The sequence below is a fragment of the Globicephala melas genome, chromosome 1, assembly GCF_963455315.2.
Source record: "Globicephala melas chromosome 1, mGloMel1.2, whole genome shotgun sequence".
In the NCBI taxonomy this organism is placed as follows: domain Eukaryota; kingdom Metazoa; phylum Chordata; class Mammalia; order Artiodactyla; family Delphinidae; genus Globicephala; species Globicephala melas.
In genome coordinates this window covers 70,811,738-70,831,596 of record NC_083314.1, presented here as the reverse complement: position 1 = coordinate 70,831,596, position 19,859 = coordinate 70,811,738, and the positions used below count along the sequence as shown (strand labels likewise).

The window sequence follows — 19,859 nt, the reverse complement described above, 5'->3', positions numbered from 1 at the left end:
TTCTAATTCTGAAATTCTTTGATACAGTAATTGTATTTAAAATCCAGAAGAGGTCTTTTTTTTTCTAGGCTTAATATCTGAATAGTGAGCATCTTAATGTTGGCAATCATTGTATGTCACTGACCCATTTTGTAATCTCTAAACATTTCTATTAATTATTTGTTGGTCTTTTAGCCAGACATCCTTTAGAAGTTCTTTGGTGAGAAAGACTATGTCTGTTCCGCTTTTGCACTCTTAAGAGTGCTCTGTAAATTTGGTGAATAATTTACTGATGTAACTTTGGTGAATAATTCAGGCAACATTGAAGAACTGGGGGCTGTGTGAGATGAGAAAGTATAGAACCAACAAGTATTAGCTTTTTTTTTAAGCATTATTTATTGACTAGCATTCTTATTACTTTTCAAAATTTAGAGTTGACAGTAATACACAAGAAAGATTCAAGTACTGTGTGTCTGGTGCAAGAGACCAAAAGACGATTAGAATAAAGTTTCTGGTCAACCTGCACGGAGGTTTTTTTGCTTATTTTTCCTTGGCTAGCATGTCAGGAAGTGAGCCAAGCCTTTTCAGTATGAGTTTTCTGGTAGAGGTTTTGACTTAATGTTTATTTCAAGTAAAGAAACATCAGTCTGGCCTATCTGCTGGCCAAGCCATTCAGGAACCCAGAGTAAATCTGTTCCAGAAGGAGCTGCAGAAAACTTTGATCTGCTCATGTATATAGTCTTCTGTGAACTCAATAGTGCATGTGTTTGTTAGATTCAAGTCCTGTTAAATTAGGATAAATTTGAGTTAGTATAAATTTCTGGTTTAAAATGGCCAAAATGAAAAATTTTTCAAGTGTTTTTTTTTGTTTTTAAACCAAAGGTCTGGTGAAAAAGTTGTAATTCAGCACCAAAAAAAAAAAAAAAGTGCATCAGTCTTTTGTGGCTTTGTATTGCTGACATGGCTTCTTTTTTTCTACCTTTTTTGTTCTTTTGTTTGGCTAGTTTCACTCTCCAGAGGCCTGCTACTGCCATTAAGTAGCGTTTTTAGCATACCATATTCTGCAGACTACATTAAGTGCCACATTTTCTGTTATGAAACAGTTTGCCTGGTTCAAATTATAATATCACTCTTTCTGCCTTTTGCTGGTAAATCTGTTCTGTTTAACTCTTGGAAACCTCATCTAAGTTTTCAAGAAATATGGTTGGTTTTTGGCTGTGATCCTAATGGAAAAAATGAACATGGTCTCTTATTTCAGTGTAGACATTCTCTTAAGCAGTTTCTTAGTAAATGGTAATCTTGGAACTACAAAGATGCCTTCATGGGAAAGCATGCTTATCTTTCTTTAAAGTGCTATTGAATGTGACCAAACATCAAACCAAGGGCTTGGAAAACAGCAGTCTGTTTAAATCTGCATTTAGTACTTCCGCCTACCCGTTATAATTCCATAAAGTTCATGAGACATTATGGTCCTGGTTTTAAGGCTGTGGAGCTACATTGTTCTGGTGATTGGGACAGCAGAGCAGGAAAAAAAAGTGGTGAAATTCTATTCTACATGTTCCATAGTGGGTCAACGTGGAGCAAAAACCCTTAATAGAAATCAGTTGGTGGAAACAATGGAAAGAAAATGATCAGGAACTAGGTCAGAACTAGAAATAACATCAGATAGGAGGCTGATGAAGGGGTACAGGCTATACTGACAGGAGGCCCAGGTCTTCCTCTCAGCCCATTCACTCTGTTGAGCATCTTCCAAACCCTTTATTACTTTGGACCCTCTGTCTAATTCTTTACTTAGTGACCTGACCTCTTCCATCCCAGTCCCTATCCTTTGGAAGTCCCTGCCCTGGGTCACTAGAACCATCATGAGAAGGTAGTTGCTGGGGGGATCCCTTTCCACTGTCCTTCAAATATTTGAATGGTGTGAAGGGGATTCCCCTAGCATACATACCAAATTAAAACTTTGTGTTTGTTTCCTATGGAGACAGTGTTATACAGTTAAGTTCAAGATTTCAGGTATTGTTAGTATTGTCACCACTGAGGTAATGTGACACTGGCCCAGATGGGTGCTGTGCACACAGTGTTCCTTTGCAGCAGTGGAGGAATTGACTACCCTTTTTTTTTTTTTTTAAATGTTGAGCCTTCTTTTAATTTATTTATTTTTATTTTTGACTGTGTTGGGTCTTCGTTTCTGTGCGAGGGCTTTCTCTAGTTGTGGCAAGCGGGGGTTACTCTTCATCGCGGTGCGCGGGCCTCTCACTGTCGCGGCCTCCTCTTGTTGCGGAGCACAGGTTCCAGACGCGCAGGCTCAGTAGTTGTGGCTCACGGGCCTAGTCGCTCCACGGCATGTGGGATCTTCCCAGACCAGGGCTCGAACCCGTGTCCCCTGCATTGGCAGGCAGATTCTCAACCACTGCGCCACCAGGGAAGCCCAAGGGAATTGACTACCTTTACAGCAAGGAGTAAGCAAGCCTCCTAATTGTCCCGAGGAAGATGTTACCTTATCTCTCAAGGTTTCAACCCTGAGAAATGGCCTAGGTAAAGAGTGGTCAGGGCCTTGTATTCTTGTTGTACCCAGGAGGACATGTGTAGCATGACTCACAGGGGAGCCCCTAAAGGAGTATCTTCCAAGAAAAATATGAATCTAAAATAATCTGTTTACAATGCAAAGCAGTGCAGAGAAACTCTTAGAAAAATGGAGAGTGCCTATGTTCTATTTCAGAAAAAAAAAAAAGTGTAACTTTTACTGACACTTAAGCTGCTTATTTTATCTGTAACACCCAAGAAGAGATACTCTGTTGGGTCAAGGTGTGAGCTAAATATCCTTAAATTGTGTGGGTACCTCAGATCTAAGAAGGTGAATAATGAGTAGATACTTTTTAGTAACTAAAGTCTTTAACAGAAACATTGAGATCATGATATTTCTTCAGGCTATAAAGTAGAGGAATCCATCAGAACAAATTCAACAGGAAGATTTGGAGATCTGAAAAGCTATCCACATTCTAGTAAAAAAAAAAAAATCACTTCTGTGTTGACTACTTTTTGGCTTTGCTGCTACCAGGGACTCTGCAAATAAAAGAAAAACATGCTTTGTTAAAATATTTGCACTTCCTTTTTAGATGGAAATTTGGGGCTTCTAAAAATTTATCTTGAATAAAGACGTTGGCAAGTAATCTCATTTGTGTTTACAGTATCTTTGAAATGGGAAGTGAACAGAAGGTTTCTTCTTTTTTTCCCTGATGTGTTGCATTAGGTTAGATTTATGTTGTGGCGACTTTAACGTTCTTTATTCTGTATTTTTCAGTGTAGCATCTTGATAAGGTTAATAAATAATTATTTTTAGAGGGGTGCTGATTTATATCAATAAATAATTAAATACTTCTTTCCTTTCTCTGATTTCCCTTCTTGTAACCTGTCCCTGGAGACTCATTCTTAAGGAGACAGTCCTCCCATGCCCTAGATGCTTTCTAGCCATTTTGTTCCTCTGCTCAGAAGCAGTCACTGTTACTAGTATTTTATGCATTCTTCCTGAGACAGTTCTTTAATATATAAGTATTTGTCTTTTTCCCTATTTACCTATTTTATGGAAATGGTAACATACTATAAATATAAACACTGTCCTATACCTTGCTTTTCTCACTTAATACATCTTAGAGATTTTTTCCACATCAGTACATAAAAAGTTTTCCTATTTTTTTAATAGATGCATGGTAGTCTTACTTCACAGGGTGCCATACTCATTTAAGAGTTTTGCAGGTTTTTTCTTTGTAAACATTCCTCCACTGAATAACTTGTTACTTATTTCATTTTGTTCATGTGCAAGTATACCTGTAGGAGAAATTCCTGTAATTGGAATTGGAGAGTCAGAAGGTCGGTAGTTTTTCACCTTAGGGGTAAACTGTTCTACACAGTTGTAATTTGTTCTTCCACTTTCAGCGTATGAGAGCGACAGTTACAGGGTTTCTTAATGGAGCCCATAGATAGGTTTCAGTGTTTACATAAACGTGTTCCCTTTTCTTGGCCTCACTCATTCCTTGCATAATTATTTGTAACACTTTGTGTGCCTGTACACTTGTCTGGAAAGAGAGTCCATAGCTTCCTAATGGCCTTTTGAGGTGAATGAAAGTCCTTGGTTGTTTGGTTTTCTAATAGCTTAATTGAGCTAACTTTCATACACCATAGAGTTTGCCCTTTTAAAATGTACTATTTAATGGTTGCTTAGTATATTCCCAGAGTTGTGCTACTATCACTGCTGTCTAATTCCGGAATATTTCATCACCCTAGAAAGAAACTCCATTCCCATTAACAGTCATTCCTCATCCCCCAACCTCCACAGCCCCTGGCAGCTACTTACTGATCTGCTCTCTGTGTGGAGTTGTCTATTCTGGACATTTCATTTCAATGGAATTATACATGATGTAGCTGTTGTGTATGACATCTTTCAGTTACCATAATATTTTTCAAGGGACGTTCACGTTGTGACATGTATCTTACTCCTTTTTATGGCCAAATAATATTCCATTGTTCCGATATACCACATTTGGATTATCCATTCATCAGTTGATGGACATTTGGATGGTCTCCACTTTTTGGCTGTTATGAATAATGCTGCTTTGAGCATTCATGTACAAGTTTTCATAGTCTTTTAAAAACAATTTTTAGTATATAAAGTGTTTACAAAAAAGAAAAATGCAAGTTAATCCAGCAATCAAATGGACAAAATAAGTGAATAGATAATTTACAAAGGAGTATGGCAAATTATTTCAATGAAAGGATCAATAGCTATATAGTCTTAGAAGGTGTATGTTCTCCAGAACGTTACTGCTTTACAAATATGTGAAAGAATATTAATTGTTAACAGAAGAGGACTTTTGACTGGTTAAAGGTGGTTAACAAATGGTACTCAAAGATTAAACCTGTTATGGTTAAAATTTTCTGTGGCTCTTACCCCCCCGCCCCTTGATTATGAGTTCTAAAGGAAAGTTTCTTTTTTCGTTTCCTGTAACTCCTTGGTGTTATGTGTGCACTGCAGCCGTGTGTGTGTGTGTGTGTGTGTGTGTGTGTGTACATGTGTATTAGACTTTGTATATGGTAATAACTTCAAATTTTAAAATGTTGCAAAAACAAAAGTAGTGCAGAGAACACCCACGTGCCTTTACCTGGGTTCACCTATTGTTAACATTTTACCACATTTGCTTTATTAGTTCATGTTATCTATCTGCCTGTCTATCCATCTGTCAATACATACATACTCAGATTTTTTCCTGAACTATTTTAGAGGAACTTACATTCCTCATAGTCCTTTACCCCTAGGTATTTCAGTGTGTATTTCCTCAGGATAGGGATATTCTCTTACATACCTGCAGTACAGACCCATAAATTTATGTTTGTAAAATACTTTATTCAAATGTCAATGTTACAGTTTTATCAGTTCAGTTTTTTTCTCTCCAATACAGGATCCAGTTTAGGGTCAGATATTGCATATAGATGTCATGTCTCTTTAGCTTCTTTTAATCTGGAACATTTCCACAGCCTTTGTCTTTTTATTTTATTTTATTTTATTTTGCATTATGCGGGCCTCTCACTGTTGTGGCCTCTCCCATTGCGGAGCACAGGCTCCGGATGCGCAGACCCAGGGGCCATGGCTCACGGGCCCAGCTGCTCCGCGGCATGTGGGATCTTCCCAGACCGGGGCACGAACCCGTGTCCCCTGCATCGGCAGGCGGACTCTCAACCACTGCGCCACCAGGGAAGCCCCAGCCTTTGTCTTTTTGACACCTTTGAGAAATTCATCTCTTTTCTAATATAGTTTTTTTAAAAAATTAATTAATTAATAAGTTAATTTGGCTGCATGGGGTCTTTGTTGCTGTGTGCGGGCTTTCTCTAGTTGCGACGAATGGGGGCTACTTTTTGTTGTGGTGCGCGGGCTTCTCGTTGCAGTGGCTTCTCTTGTTGTGGAGCAAGGGCTCTAGAGCGCAGGCTCAGTAGTTGTGGCGCACGGGCTTAGTTGTTCTGCGGCATGTGGGATTTTCCCGGACCAGGGCTCAAATCCGTGTCCCCTGCATTGGCAGGCGGATTCTTAACCACTGCAGCACCAGGGAAGCCCCTCTAATATAGTTTTGATAAGTGCTTCACATTTATTTTTGCATAGTCCTATTTGATTCTCACAGAATCCTTGTAAAGTAGGCTTTATTCCCATTTTACCATTGAATGAATCAATTGGTTAAATATTTCAGCCAAGGCCATATTACTTAGATGGCTAATATTGATAAAGTGGTATGTGCCAGACACTTTCTAAGTGCATAAAACCTCCTGTTGGCCTTTTGAGGTGAATGAGAGTCCTGATAAATGCAGAATAAGGAGCAGTCTGAGCGATCTTGGGAGGAGATTAGATTTTTATTCTTAGGCTCTGTTTTTCTGCTTTTGTAGGAATTAAGTGAGATTTCCATATTTTGTCTGTTTTTATTTTAGTCTGATATTTAAAATTTGAAATGTGTAAAAACAGGAGATGGAATGAGGACAGATATTTTCAATATTACTTTAGTTGCGCAGTTTATCGGAGCAGCTGTGAGGCACATTGTCGTTGGAATTAAGAATTTTTGCCTCCTCACCCAGTTTATTCATAGCTGCAGGATGTTTCTTTTTACTGACACTTATGTGTATGGTACATTACAGTTTGCAGAGAACCTTCATGTCCATTACTCATTTGATCCTCACCTCAATCATATGACCTGCGATAATGGAGTTAGGATTTAAGCCTAGGCCTTCTCTGAGTCCAGTGCTGTTGTCATTACTCTGTGCTGCATTAATGGGGCTTTCAAGGCAGCCCTGAAGCAGTGCAAACTTCAAATTACCTACATCTTGAAACTTGCTGCTCCCTCTTCTCTCCCTCTGCAAATGTATTCTCTTAATTAAAAAAAAACATTCAAGCAGATGGTTTTACCTCTTGAGAGACAAAGCATAAAGATTGACCTTATTTGAACAATCTGGTATCAAATAAAACAGCAAAGTTAATATCATCCATATTTTATGATACAGTAGTCATTATTGTGCTACATGGTAATTAAGCACACATGTTTAACATCAGTGCTAGAACCGTTTTGTTTTTGGATTGGATGAGACCTTTAGAGGATTAAAGCGGTGGCTTTAAAGTTTTTGTCCACAATCCACAGTAAGAAACGTATTTTACATTTCTCTTGACATACACAGTCTAATGAAACAAGAGATAAGCTCTTACTAACTCCCTCTTTTTATTAATGTTTAAATAGACTCTGGGAGAAGAAATGATTTTTCTAAGATCTTCCAATTAATTTATTGCAGTGCTGGGACAAGAATTAAGAACTTCTGACTTCTGGGATTTCCCTGGTGGTCCAGCAGCTAAGAATCTGTGTACCCAATGCAGGGGGCCCAGGTTCAATCCCTGGTTAGGAAACTAGATTCCACATGCCGCAAGTAAAGATCCCGTATGCCACAACTAAGACCCGGTGCAGCCAAATAAATAAATAAATATATATATTTTTAAAAAAGGTCCACATCCGAAGTGAGAGAGGAGCATTGACATATATACACTACCAAATGTAAAATAGATAGCTAGTGGGAAGCAGCCGCATAGCACAGGGAGATCAGCTCGGTGCTTTGTGACCACCTAGAGGAGTGGGATAGGGAGGGTGGGAGGGAGGTGCAAGAGGGAGGGGATATATGTATATATATAGCTGATTCAATTTGTTATACAGCAGAAAGTAACACAACATTGTAAAGCAATTATACTCCAATAAAGATGTTTTTTTTAAAAAAAAAGGTCCTCATCAAAAAAAAAAAATCATCAAAAAAACTCCCGACTTCCAGTGTTGTCATTTTTAAAAAAAATTTATTTACTTTGTTTTATTTATTTTTGGCTGTGTTGGGTCTTCGTTGCTGTGCATGGGCTTTCTCTAGTTGTGGTGAGCGGGGGCTACTCTTCATTGCAATGCACAGGCGTCTCATTGCAGTGGTTTTTCTTGTTGTGGAGCATGGGCAAGCAGGCTTCAGTAGTAGTGGCTCGTGGGCTCAGTAGTTGTGGCTCACAGGCTCTAGAGCGCAGGCTCAGTAGTTGTGGCACACGGGCTTAGTTGCTCCGAGGCATGTGGGATCTTCCCGGACCAGGGCTTGCATTGGCAGGCGGATTCTCAACCACTGGACCTCCAGGGAAGCACCCAGTGTTGTCATTTAATGACTAAATTACTATTACTCTTATATAGCTACACCAAGTACTTCTACGGACATATGAAGCAGAGGAGTCATTAACTGAAGGCACAGGAAACGGCTCTGAGGATCTTTGAAGATCCTGTGCACAGGACTAAGATTCCTGCATTCTTCAGGAGGCTTTGCCCATAGTGTGGCTTTCCTGAGGGCATCTGGTGGATACTCTTGTCTTTGCCTCTCTACCAGTTCTTTCTTTTCACTCAGAAGATGGGATTGGATAGGGCAACTTGGACCTACAATCTAGTAGGGATTTTGTCTGTTATCCTTTCTCACTCTGGAAATCTGGGTGAAAATTATCTACTCGACTGCCAATTTAATGGCTCCTGTTACCAGTAATGAAGAGTCTTTATTTAACTTTTAATGAGTAGGAACTAGTTACACCACACACACACACACACAACTTAATAGAGAGTAAAATAAAATTTTGGCTTTCTGTCATAAGATTTGAGAAGAGTAGATGTAGTATAAGTAAAAATTTTGGTTTTCTGTTTAAAATAATTTTATGAGAAAAAAGGAGTGTACTTAAGATTCTTAAGAGAAATCAAATTGAAATGTTTAATTTATTTGAATATTTAAAATAAGGTTGCCATAAATTAAATTTGCCATTGATTTTTGCTGTACATCTTTTTTAGGATGTATTTATAATATTTACTATGATATACAATAATATAATAATTATGTAAATTAAAAGAAGTATTTAAGAAAATTTACTCCTTTGCCTTTTAAATCAATTTCAAATAAAGGTAATTTTTTTTTGTTTGTTTTGCGGTATGCGGGCCTCTCACTGTTGTGGCCTCTCCCGTTGCGGAGCACAGGCTCCAGACGCGCAGGCTCAGCGGCCATGGCTCACGGGCCCAGCCGCTCCGCGGCATGTGGGATCCTCCCGGACTGGGGCACGACCCCGTGTCCCCTGCATTGGCAGGTGGACTCTCAACCACTGCGCCACCAGGGAAGCCCCTTTTTTTTTATTTAATTGAAAAAATTTTTGTTTGACATGATGAAGAGGTTAATCAGTGACAGTTTCTGCTTCATACGTCAGTTGAGAGGGAAAGATTCAGCAAAATGAGAATTAGAACTGACAGATGTGCAGTAAGCCAGTGATTGATTCAGCTGTATGTTATCAGTACTTGATCTCTCTTGAGCTTGTGTGTGATGTTAGAATGTATTTCTTAGCAGTAAATATTTTATTTTAATATCTTTAATTTATAGCGATTCAGGACTTTGAAGCTCATTTCTTAGCAACATCACAGAATCAAGGGTCTAAATAGCCTTATTTTATTTGTAAGAAGAACATAATATCTTATAGTGTTTATTAGTCAGTAACTTAAAATTTAAAAACATAATGGAAAGAGACTTAGAGTTTTGACTCTTAAGTTGATCCAGCCTTCAAAAAGTACTTGTCCATTTGTGAAAGTTCTCCTTTTACGAGTTTCTTTCTTACAGTCAAATAAATGTTTGTTTGATAGTGAAACACCATATTTTATAGTGCAGTGTCACTAAAGGGAGAATATTTTGCTGCCGTGGAGTTTTTTCTTTTTTCTTTTTCCAAGGCACAATGCTTGGTGGAAGAGTTGTCTGAAGGCAGAATGACCAGAAGCAGTGACTGGCTAGCTGTTCACTCATTTTAGTCATGTTGAATCTTCTCATACGCCCATAAGGGAGATGTGTCAATTGATTAATGGGCCAGAGTATTGATTTTATGTTTGCAGACTGCTAATAGAGGAAAATAAGCTTCTATTCAAGCAGTTCCGTAAGCCTTCAATTTCAAACAGGCACATAATTAAAGTAATCATACAGCTCACTGAGTTTAGAGTTCCATACTGTGACGCAAGACTTCCTGTTTGGTGTTTAAAAGCAGTGGGGAGCTGTTGTATCAGAAGCACTGGGCTTGGAATCAACTGTCCTAAGTTCTAGCCTTGACTCTTCCACTCTCTAACAGTATCAAATGATAAGGCTTATTTTAAAGAATCTTGAAAACTGTAAAAATTTCAACAAGAGGAGATTAATTAAATGTATTATGGAACATCAAGATAATTGAAATACTATGCTGCCATTCTCATGGCATTTCAGAGATGATCATGATACACTGTATGTTAAAAATTAGTTTACAAAACAGTTATTATAGTGTAATCCTTTTTTTCTTATAAAATGTCATTCCCCATCAAAAAACCAAACAGTATGTGTGTGTTTAATCTGAAAATTATGTTTTTTTTGCCTAGAATATATAGAATAATTTAAATATTATTTATTTAGATAGCTGAAGATAGCTTGCTGAAATGTAAAGTTGGAACTCTGGTGATTCCTGTGGATTTTATATATTTTTACTGTATTTATCCTTTATATTTATTGGTAATATTGAGTATTTACCACATTTTCAGAGCTATTGTGTCTTTTTCTGTGGGAAGAAATGAATATTTGGCCACAGGTGGTTTTCATTTTTTTAGTATGAGGCATGTGCACTGACAGCCTTTGAAACTTCATGCTGTATAAAATGCAGGTGCTTTTATTGTTTACAGAAATCCCTAATCCTTGTTTGAAATTTATTAAATGGTGTGCCATCTGTAAGCCTTCCCAAATTCCATACATTAATTAGCCTTTAAAGTAAGGTTACCTTTTATCTAACTTTTAGTATAAACTCTTCCATCTGGGAACCTTCTCTTTTATGTGTTTGTTCAGCGTTCTGTGTACTTAAGCACTCTAGTATTAAGTATTAATTATGGATACTGGCATTCCAAGTAACAATGAAGATCACTGAGAGTAACAGTAGTTTGAACAAAGTGGCATTGTCCAGAGAATAGTTTGAAATTGATGAATAATCAGTCCATCGTGGCTTTGCCACCTCTGTGTGTGTGTGTGTGTGTGTGTGTGTATTTAGCATTTGAAGAGTGGGATAGTTATTCCACAGGGAAACTTTATAAATTTGGTAGATGGTTATATAAGTCAGCATTCTTGTGAAGTTTCAGTTAAAAAAGAAAAAAAAAGGAAAAAATACTCCTCTTGACATCTCATATAATGTTTCTTTTCCTTGTGGATTCTGATTGCTTGGCTGGCTTTGGTATACCTCTGTTTCTAGCAAATGTAGTATGGGGTGGGAATTGTGTTGTTATTTCAAAAGAAATCAGTATTATTTAATTGTATTTACCAATCTGAGTAAGCATTATTAAACACCCACAGTAAAATGTTTATTTTTTTAAAGTCCTTTACAAAACAGAGAACTCAGTAATTCAGTCATCTGTATTCTTACAATAATAAATTTAATATTATTTGGTGCTTTTTATGGACTTTTGCTACCTCACCATCTCTCCCAAATAAATTAGACTAAAATTAAAACAAATAGGTTCCACACCTTAGTTCAGAAAATATGACAAAAATAATTTTGCTCAGTAAGTTTTGATTATGGTAGCTATTGTGGGTCATATTACATAGTTTTGGTTTCCAGGGTATAAAATCTAGGTGGTGAGAGAGAGTCAACATTTTTGAGACAGTTGAGACCATTAGAGTGTTCAGGTGTATCTTCCAAATTATATGGGCATAAGAAATTCAGATAATATAAAAACTCCGAGTGGTTTATCATAGTTAGAGTTTGGACGGTCCTTAATATTAGCTTAGTAGAGGAGACAGCATTCCAAATTGGAACAAACAGTATGAATAAAGGAACGAGTTAGGTGTGTATGAAGATCATGGAGTAGCCTTAAATGTTAAGATTGGAGGGTGTGGTGTGAATAGTTGTGGGGATAGAGAAGTCGGGGGTGGTCACATTATGGAAGATCTTGAAAGCAAAGGTGGGTAGCTAGAATGCATGACTAGCTTGCTTTTGCAATGGAATAGCAAGATTAAAAGGTTTTTAGGGGAAGGAAGTTACCTTAGAAATGGTAGACAGAAGGAGCCTGAAGCCAATTAAAGTAGTTAGGAGGCTATTGTAGTCTAGAGATGAGTTAATGAGTGCCTGCATTAGGAGAATGGCAGTGGAAATAGAAAGGAATGACAGAGACACTTTCACTGGAAGAAACTTGGTCATTAGTATATCCTCAATACATATTTAGTGAGTAAGTGGGAGGTTGAGAGAGGGAGTAAATTTAGACAATGAAAGAAAAATAGGTTACTGGTCACATCTTCCATTATATCCTGAGAGATACCACTGATATAAAATGAATAGATTTTTTCAAAAATAGAGGGAGATAATGAGTTCAGTTTGCACATAGTGAATTTCAAGTGATGGTAACTCTACAAGTAGAAGTGGCCTTATAGGTAATTGGATGTATGGTTCTGAAAAATAGTCAATTCAGGGCCTGCGATATAGATTAAAGGTGTCTGTATATATACATACATATATACGTAGTGTTTCTAAAGGGAAAATTGGAAGATCAATAAATAAGCCTTAGAAAACACCAGAAGAAAACGTTTAACAGGTTTTAGAAGGCCTTATTTAATCATTTGATTTCAATTTACTTTGAGTAATATTTTTTAAAACAACCAGTAACCTGTGTTTTGAACAATTTGTTAAAAGATAATTGTAAAAATCAGTATATTCTTAACTGATCTGATCCTAAAATCCAAATATTTTGATTCACCGTAACTTTTCCTAGATTGCTGTGCTAAGGAGGCAGCAACGTATGATAAAAAATCGAGAGTCAGCTTGTCAGTCCCGCAAGAAGAAGAAAGAATACATGCTAGGTTTAGAGGCAAGGTTAAAGGCTGCCCTTCTGGAGAATGAGAAGCTGAAGAAAGAGAACGGATCCCTGAAGCGGCAGCTGGATGAAGTTGTATCAGAGGTGAGTGATGGTTGTGATACAGCCAGGATAATGGGTTAAAGTGTTCTTTTTTTTCTGATAAATCAATTGGAAATTTTACATTTTAAATTAAATTGTGTAAAATAATAGTACTAGGAAAAGGCAGGCACGATAAACCCCAAAACATTTGTAGTAAGGATAAAGTATTGGAAAGAGGAGGTTTTGAATTGTACCTCACAAGCTGTATACAAAAGTTGTCTTCTTTTCCTGGGTTTCTCCTCACTTATTACCATAGCACTCTCTTGTTTTTTTTTTGACTAAATGAATCATATTGGGGCTCCTAAATAGTCCCACTAGGTCTTCCCTTTTAAAAAAGAAAACAATACAAAATAAAAACTTGTTAATGTTTTCTTGGTCTACATGACCACTATTATGTTTTCTATTTTGTTGCCATGCTGGTCCCAGCAAGGTTAATCTTCTCCTCAGTTCTGTTGATGAAATCTGCTGCTTTCAGGATTTCCTACTGCAGTGCTGTCCTGAACCAAATTGATGCCTCTGCCTACTGAGTGGGGCTTCTTATATTGCTCTTTCTATCTTTCCTTGAGCATATGGGAATATTCCATTATGTTACTGAAAACAATGATTTAATAGGGAGACAAACCACAGAAGTATCTTAGGATTCTTTGAAGATCCATAAAATTATAAAAATGGTTGAATTCTTTCCTTTTGGGTGAGGATGCCTCTGCCACAGGGTGGCTGCTATGTTTCTTCTCTCCTGCTACTCTCCTTTTCTCTCTCTCTGGAAAGTTCTGCTCTAGTCTTTTGGAAAGTACTATTTCCTCACATTTGCGTTTTGGTTTTTTGTTTAAGTATTCACATAACTGGTGAAGAGGAGAGTTGTTGTCTCAGTTGTTGCTTTTTGTGAGATTGATCTGTAGTTCAATTGTATTTCATATGGTCCTTTTCTTTAGAACCAGAGGCTTAAAGTTCCCAGTCCGAAGCGAAGAGCTATCTGTGTGATGATAGTTTTGGCATTTGTAATACTGAACTATGGACCCATGAGGTAAGTGTATAGATATTTATTTTGGATACTAATGCTAAAAATTTAAATTCTTGTTATTTATTATTCTAGCTCTAGTCATAAGCTAGGGAAAAATGGATTTGTTTTGTTCTTCACCTAGGTCTGGCAGAAAGTTCATGTTTTTTAATGAAGAAAGCCTTAAGTTATTCAACAGATCACTGATGAAGCAGAATAATGAACTGATTAGGATCATGGGCATTGAAATTAGACTGCCTGAGTTCAAATCCTATCTCCTCCACTTAGTAACTTTGTTGTCTTAGGCAAGTTACTTAATCTCTCTATGCCTCAGTTACTTACTTTTAAAATGTGTTTATAAGAATAATATTACCTACCTCAGTACTATGATACTTGAGTATCAGAGATTATAAGGCACTTGGGTGGCTTCCTCCCTAGCTATAAAATAAGTAGGTAGAGCAATAATTCTCAGTTTCTTCTTTAGTAGATTTGGAATGTGAATCAGTATAAATATTTTAAGGATCTAGCTGAACTTGGTTCAGGTTTTCAGCTAAATCACAGCTAAGAAATGCTGCTTTTGTGTTGGAGTCATAGAATACTAGAATTCAAAGGGATCTTAGAAATCATCTTTTTCAGACTCCCACTAACCATGGCACACTCAACACATGAACAAAATCAGCATCCTAGGTGTTGGGGAGTCAAGAGTAGTTAGACAGGGGCCGTGCCTTTAAAGATGTCGTGATCCAGCTGGAGGAGAGACATGTAAAAGCATGACTACAGGATAATGTGATGAATGTCATAACATCAGTATGAACAAAGTACTAAAAGAATATAAATGAGAATATGGATTCCTTGAGGAGAAGGTTCATGTCATATTGATAGATGCTCAAAACATTTTTTTGTTGAATGACAGAATGGTAAGGGACATCCCATAGAGGAAGCTGAATCTTAAAGTGTGATGACAGTCTGCCAGGTGGAAAGTATGGGAAAGGCATGCCAAGCAGAGGGAGCAGCATGATAAAAGGCACAATTATGAAATGGCCTGACATTTTCAGAAAAAAAATGAAAAATTCAGTGCATTTTTGTATATGTGGGAGTGTGTATGAGGAAATATGGCTAGCAGTATAAGTGGGGGCCAGATAATGAAGGGCCTTGTATGCTGCTATATACAGTGCTACTATAAACCAGGCATTCCTGAGTTTTTAGGCAGAGGGTAACATAATCAGTTTTGTATCTTAGGAAGATGACTCTGAGGGTGGCATTGAGAATGGATTGGATGGAGGAGAAACTATTGGCAGAGACAGCATTAGGAGGCTGTTGGTGTATTTAAGGTAATAGGTGAGAGCCTGAACTTAGACTATGGTGATGGAAAGGATGGACTATCTCAGGGTACATCTCTGAGATAGACTCTGTGGGATTTGATGACGAATACAGTGTGGAGCATGAGGAAGAAAAGAGAGAAATTAAACATAATTCCAAAATTTCTATCTTGAAGGACTGAATGGTGATGCTGTAATAGGAGGTAGCTAACATAGAAAGATGAATAGTTTTATGATGGAAGACAGTGGTTTTTATTAGTAGTATGGGAAATTTGAGATAGTGACTAGATATTGGGAATTACCATGATAGATAGGTAGATAGACAAACAGAGATGTTAGTGGAATAGCTGAGATTATCCAAGGAGAAAAATAGAGGAAGAAGAGTAATAAGAATCTGAGGGAATCAGCATGAGCAGTAGATTGACTCAGGAAAAGAAACTTAGAGTGAATAGGGTTAGGTATAGAATGAGAAGAGAATGGTTTTCTGAAGCTAAGGATGAAAAGAGTTTTAAGAGGGGCTTGAGCAGTGACATCACATGCTGAGGGCTTGAGAGAGGCAGAAAGCTGAGACTGGAACATTGAATTTGGTAATTAGCAGGTCAGTAGTAATCTTGGAAAGCAGATTTATTAGGGAGAGGAGCGAAATCTATATTAAAATTAGTTGAGAACTGAAATAAGTTGAATTAATCTCTTTTATTAATAAAACTTTATTATAAAGGTTTTCAGACAGAGAAATTAGAGAAAAATAGTATAATGAACCCCTTTTTTCACATGTTTGATGGGCAAACTAGGTCACTCCTATTTTATTCCTATGTAGTTGGTTTCTAAAAAATAAAATATAGATCTCGTATTGGACTTTTGTTATTGTTTGGTGTTAGCACAGTTCCCCAGAGCATTTGATACCTCATCATGGAGCCCCAGAGACCTATCTACTTTTTAATTAGTTCACTAAGGCAACTCAGTGAAAAGAAGGCATAATTCTGAGTTGACTTATTTTTGAAAGTCCACACTATATTAGACAAGTTACATAGAATATGCTGAAGAGATACCTGGAGTAAGCCTTTGAATTATTAAAAAATTATTTTACTACTTTATTCATTATTTACTCTTGACATTTTACCCATATTTTTCATATTAAAATTATTTTGTCATTTTAATTTTTGTATTTGAGGACTGGGACTTCTTTATTCATGAAGATCTATCTCTTGATTAATAAAGGAGAAAAGAGACATGCTAATCAAAACTTTGTCATCCTGACTTAGGAACTTGAAAATAATTAAATTCCTTGAATAAAGTGAATCAGATTACTGTGGAGTGAATACAGAGTCACTAACAGCTCTCAAAATGAAGCGTTTTTACTGGGACCCTCAGTACCAGAGGGGGCTTCATGGGTGTAGGCCATTTGTTAGAACTTCTCCAGCTACACTCATTTCTTCCTTCCAAAGTCTCTTTTATATAATGACTTTTCCCACTGACTTTCCTCTGTGACTTTTGCCACAGCCATTGAGGATAACAGAGCCATAGGTTTCAATTATTATCTTATATTTAAATACCAGTTTTTAAAGGTGACCATTAGTAGTTATACCCTGAAGATTCTTTTATCATTACAGAGGCTGCTACTTTTCCTTCTCCTTTTGAATGCTCTTTGGACTACCTGGAACCCCAGGGCTCTACACTTTGAGAACTGCTGCCATAATTAATTTAACCATTTTCCTATTAATGGGCATTTAAATTATTTCCATACACACACACACACACACACACACACACGGTATTGTTTACATACATGGAGTCTGTATTGTGTGTGTGTGTGGAGAGAGAGAGAGTAGTAGACTGGAGTTAGAAGGCATGAATATCTGAAATTGTAATAGATTCTGCCAAATTGCCTTCCAAAAAGACTGTCCCAGTTTACACTCCCACCAGCAAGTGAAAGGAAGATCCATTTCTCTACACCTTTCCTAACATGGATATTGTAAGTGTTTTTTAATATTTACCTATCTTCTGGATCAAAAATGTTATCTTAACATTTTTGCAGCCACGGTGGCCTCCTTGCTCTTCCTCAAACACACTAATGATGTTCCTGCTTCAGTTTCTTCACATTTATTATCCCTACTGCCTGGAATGCTCTTCTCCAGTGGCCTTCCTTCAAGTGTTAGCTCAAATGCCACCTCAATGAGACTGTCCTGGACTGCCTTCTCTAAATTGCCACCCCTGCTCCTGCCACCACACTTCCTATTCTCTTTTTTCTTTTACTTTTCTCCATAGTACCTCTTGTCTTCTAGTATACTGTATAATTTACTTATTTATTTTCTTTATTTCCTTGCAGAGATTTTCATCTGTTTTTTGTTTTACAGTGCTTAGAACAGAGCCTGGCACATAGTGGTCTCTCAATAAATATTTTTGGTATGAATGAATATGTTCCCCCTACCCTCACCCCCCATTAGTAGTAAGTTATTTTTTGATAAGTCTTTAGCTAGTTGTATTTCTCTTTTAAAAGGATTACTTGTAATCTTGACCAAAAAATCTTTTCTTTTGGTATGAGTTGCTGTAAACCTACTTGCATGTATTAAATATGTATCTAGTGTTTATTGACAAGTAACCTGCTTGCCATACTCTGCATATATTTACTAATTCCTATTTTTGTACGTTTATGTACACCATTCCTAAACTGAAAGAACTTCCTTCTGTCTTTCAACTTATGTTTTAGTCTCTCCCCACTGACATTCTTGATATTGTTTTATTCAAATGCTTCTCACCAGTTATCAATTTGTTACATTTTCTTCCACTTGTTGAAGTTGTGTTTTGTGCTGTTACTGTTTCTTATGCGTATTTTGTCACAGGTATAAAGTCTTAGATCATGTTGTCTAGTTCTTTAATTTTGTCCTGTAGAGACAAGACAGTGTTCATCCCAGAGGAGATACACAGTTATGTGTGTTCATTTGCTATTTCTCAAAAGCTGTGTGCTTTTAGTTCCTCGTTTCTTATCTGGGCTATATGAGGTACTCATTATTTATTCAGTCAGACATATAGCAAATATTTTTAGAGGACTATTGTTTGCCAGGTACTGAGCAAGGAGCCAGGAATGCACACATGAATAAAAGTCTAGTAAGAGAAGCACATATGTAAACAACTGTAGTATGAAAAAGAATTATGTAGATGTTGTATAAAGGTAGGGGCATATTCTTTTTTTTTTAATATATATATATTTTAAAATATTTATTTATTTATTTGGTTGCACTGGGTCTTAGTTGCAGCAGGCGGGCTCCGTAGTTGTGGCTCGCGGGCTACTTCGTTGTGGCATGTGAACTCTTAGTTGCGGTATGCATGTGGGATCTAGTTCCCTGGCCAGGGATCGAACCCAGACCCACTGCATTGGGAACGCAGAGTCTTACCCACTGCACCACCAGGGAATTCCCAATAGGGGCATATTGTTGAAGGAACATCAGTGACTCTGATGATGGTAGTCACAGAGGCTTTATGGAGTAGCATTTGATGAACGAATAAAGAGAATGTAATTATGCTTCAGGAAATGAGGGTGGTATTGGGGACGTCTTGCTGTGAAAGCCCTCATAAGTCAACAGAGATTTGAAAAATAAGACAGGAACAAAAAATTTTAATGAATTAATGATCTTCACTGATGGCTGAGGTGATGGGTGTATCATGGGTTGGGTCTTATTTCCATGAGCAAGTAGATTGATCCATTATGGATGGAGGAGATAATAGTCTCAATTTATTAATAAAGGTTTATGTTTAAAAAAATTAGATGGACAGTACAAAAAGGAGAATTAAGAATGGGAGAAAGTTTAAATACTTGAAAATACTGAGCAACAACCTAAGGAAATCTGTGTCTGTCTCTGTGTGAAGGCTTTAGGAACAGAAAGCCAAGAAGTAGTGGGAATATTAGGAACTGTTCAGATTTTGAAAACATGTTAAAAGGCTTAGATTGAAGAAAAGCAACAAAGAGAAGAGCTAGAAGGAATGAAGAAATATCAAAATGTCTTAACAAGTTGGAATATCTCCAGATACCAAGAAGGAAATAGGAAAGAAACTGGCTATGAAACTCATAAAAAGCAGGAACTATTTCTTCTGGAGAAAATTTGGCACAGTGAAATATCAAAGCTCAGAGAGCAACAATGTTTGAAAGACTGAAATCTACCCCTGAACCAAATGTTGGGAATGGAGATGTTGCATCATGTATATTATTCAGAAGCATTTCTTAATTGACCTCATTGTTTGCAGTCTTTTCACTGCAAAACCAATGATCTTCTCGGACCTGGGAATCCGCCAGAGGAGCGGGAAATCCCCAGTTGAACCTTATTAGTACCACCTGGAAGATATTTAGTGAACAACTTCCATATCCGTGGCCTTGAATATCTATAAAGCAAGCATTATGTTTTCATTGGTGCAGAAACTGCATAGGCTTTTAAATAATAGATTGTGAGTTCTAACTCAGCTTTTCTCAGGTACTACAAAACTAAGTCTGGCCAAATAGACATTTTAATCAGAGATTTTGAAAGCATTTTAAATTTAGGAGCCTAAAGTCTTTCAGAAGAGATC

At 37.1% G+C, this 19,859-nt stretch overlaps 1 protein-coding gene across 2 annotated transcripts in view; it reads left to right on the top strand.

The window, feature by feature from the left end:
* ATF6 (activating transcription factor 6) overlaps window positions 1-19,859 on the top strand; it is a 220,448-nt gene that overhangs the window by 31,865 nt on the left and 168,724 nt on the right. For both annotated transcript variants that reach the window (XM_060297221.1, XM_060297216.1), the window contains 2 exons: window positions 12,804-12,989; window positions 13,919-14,010. In XM_060297221.1, coding sequence (XP_060153204.1) covers window positions 12,804-12,989; window positions 13,919-14,010 — 278 coding nt within the window. The remainder of the gene's footprint in view (window positions 1-12,803; window positions 12,990-13,918; window positions 14,011-19,859) is intronic.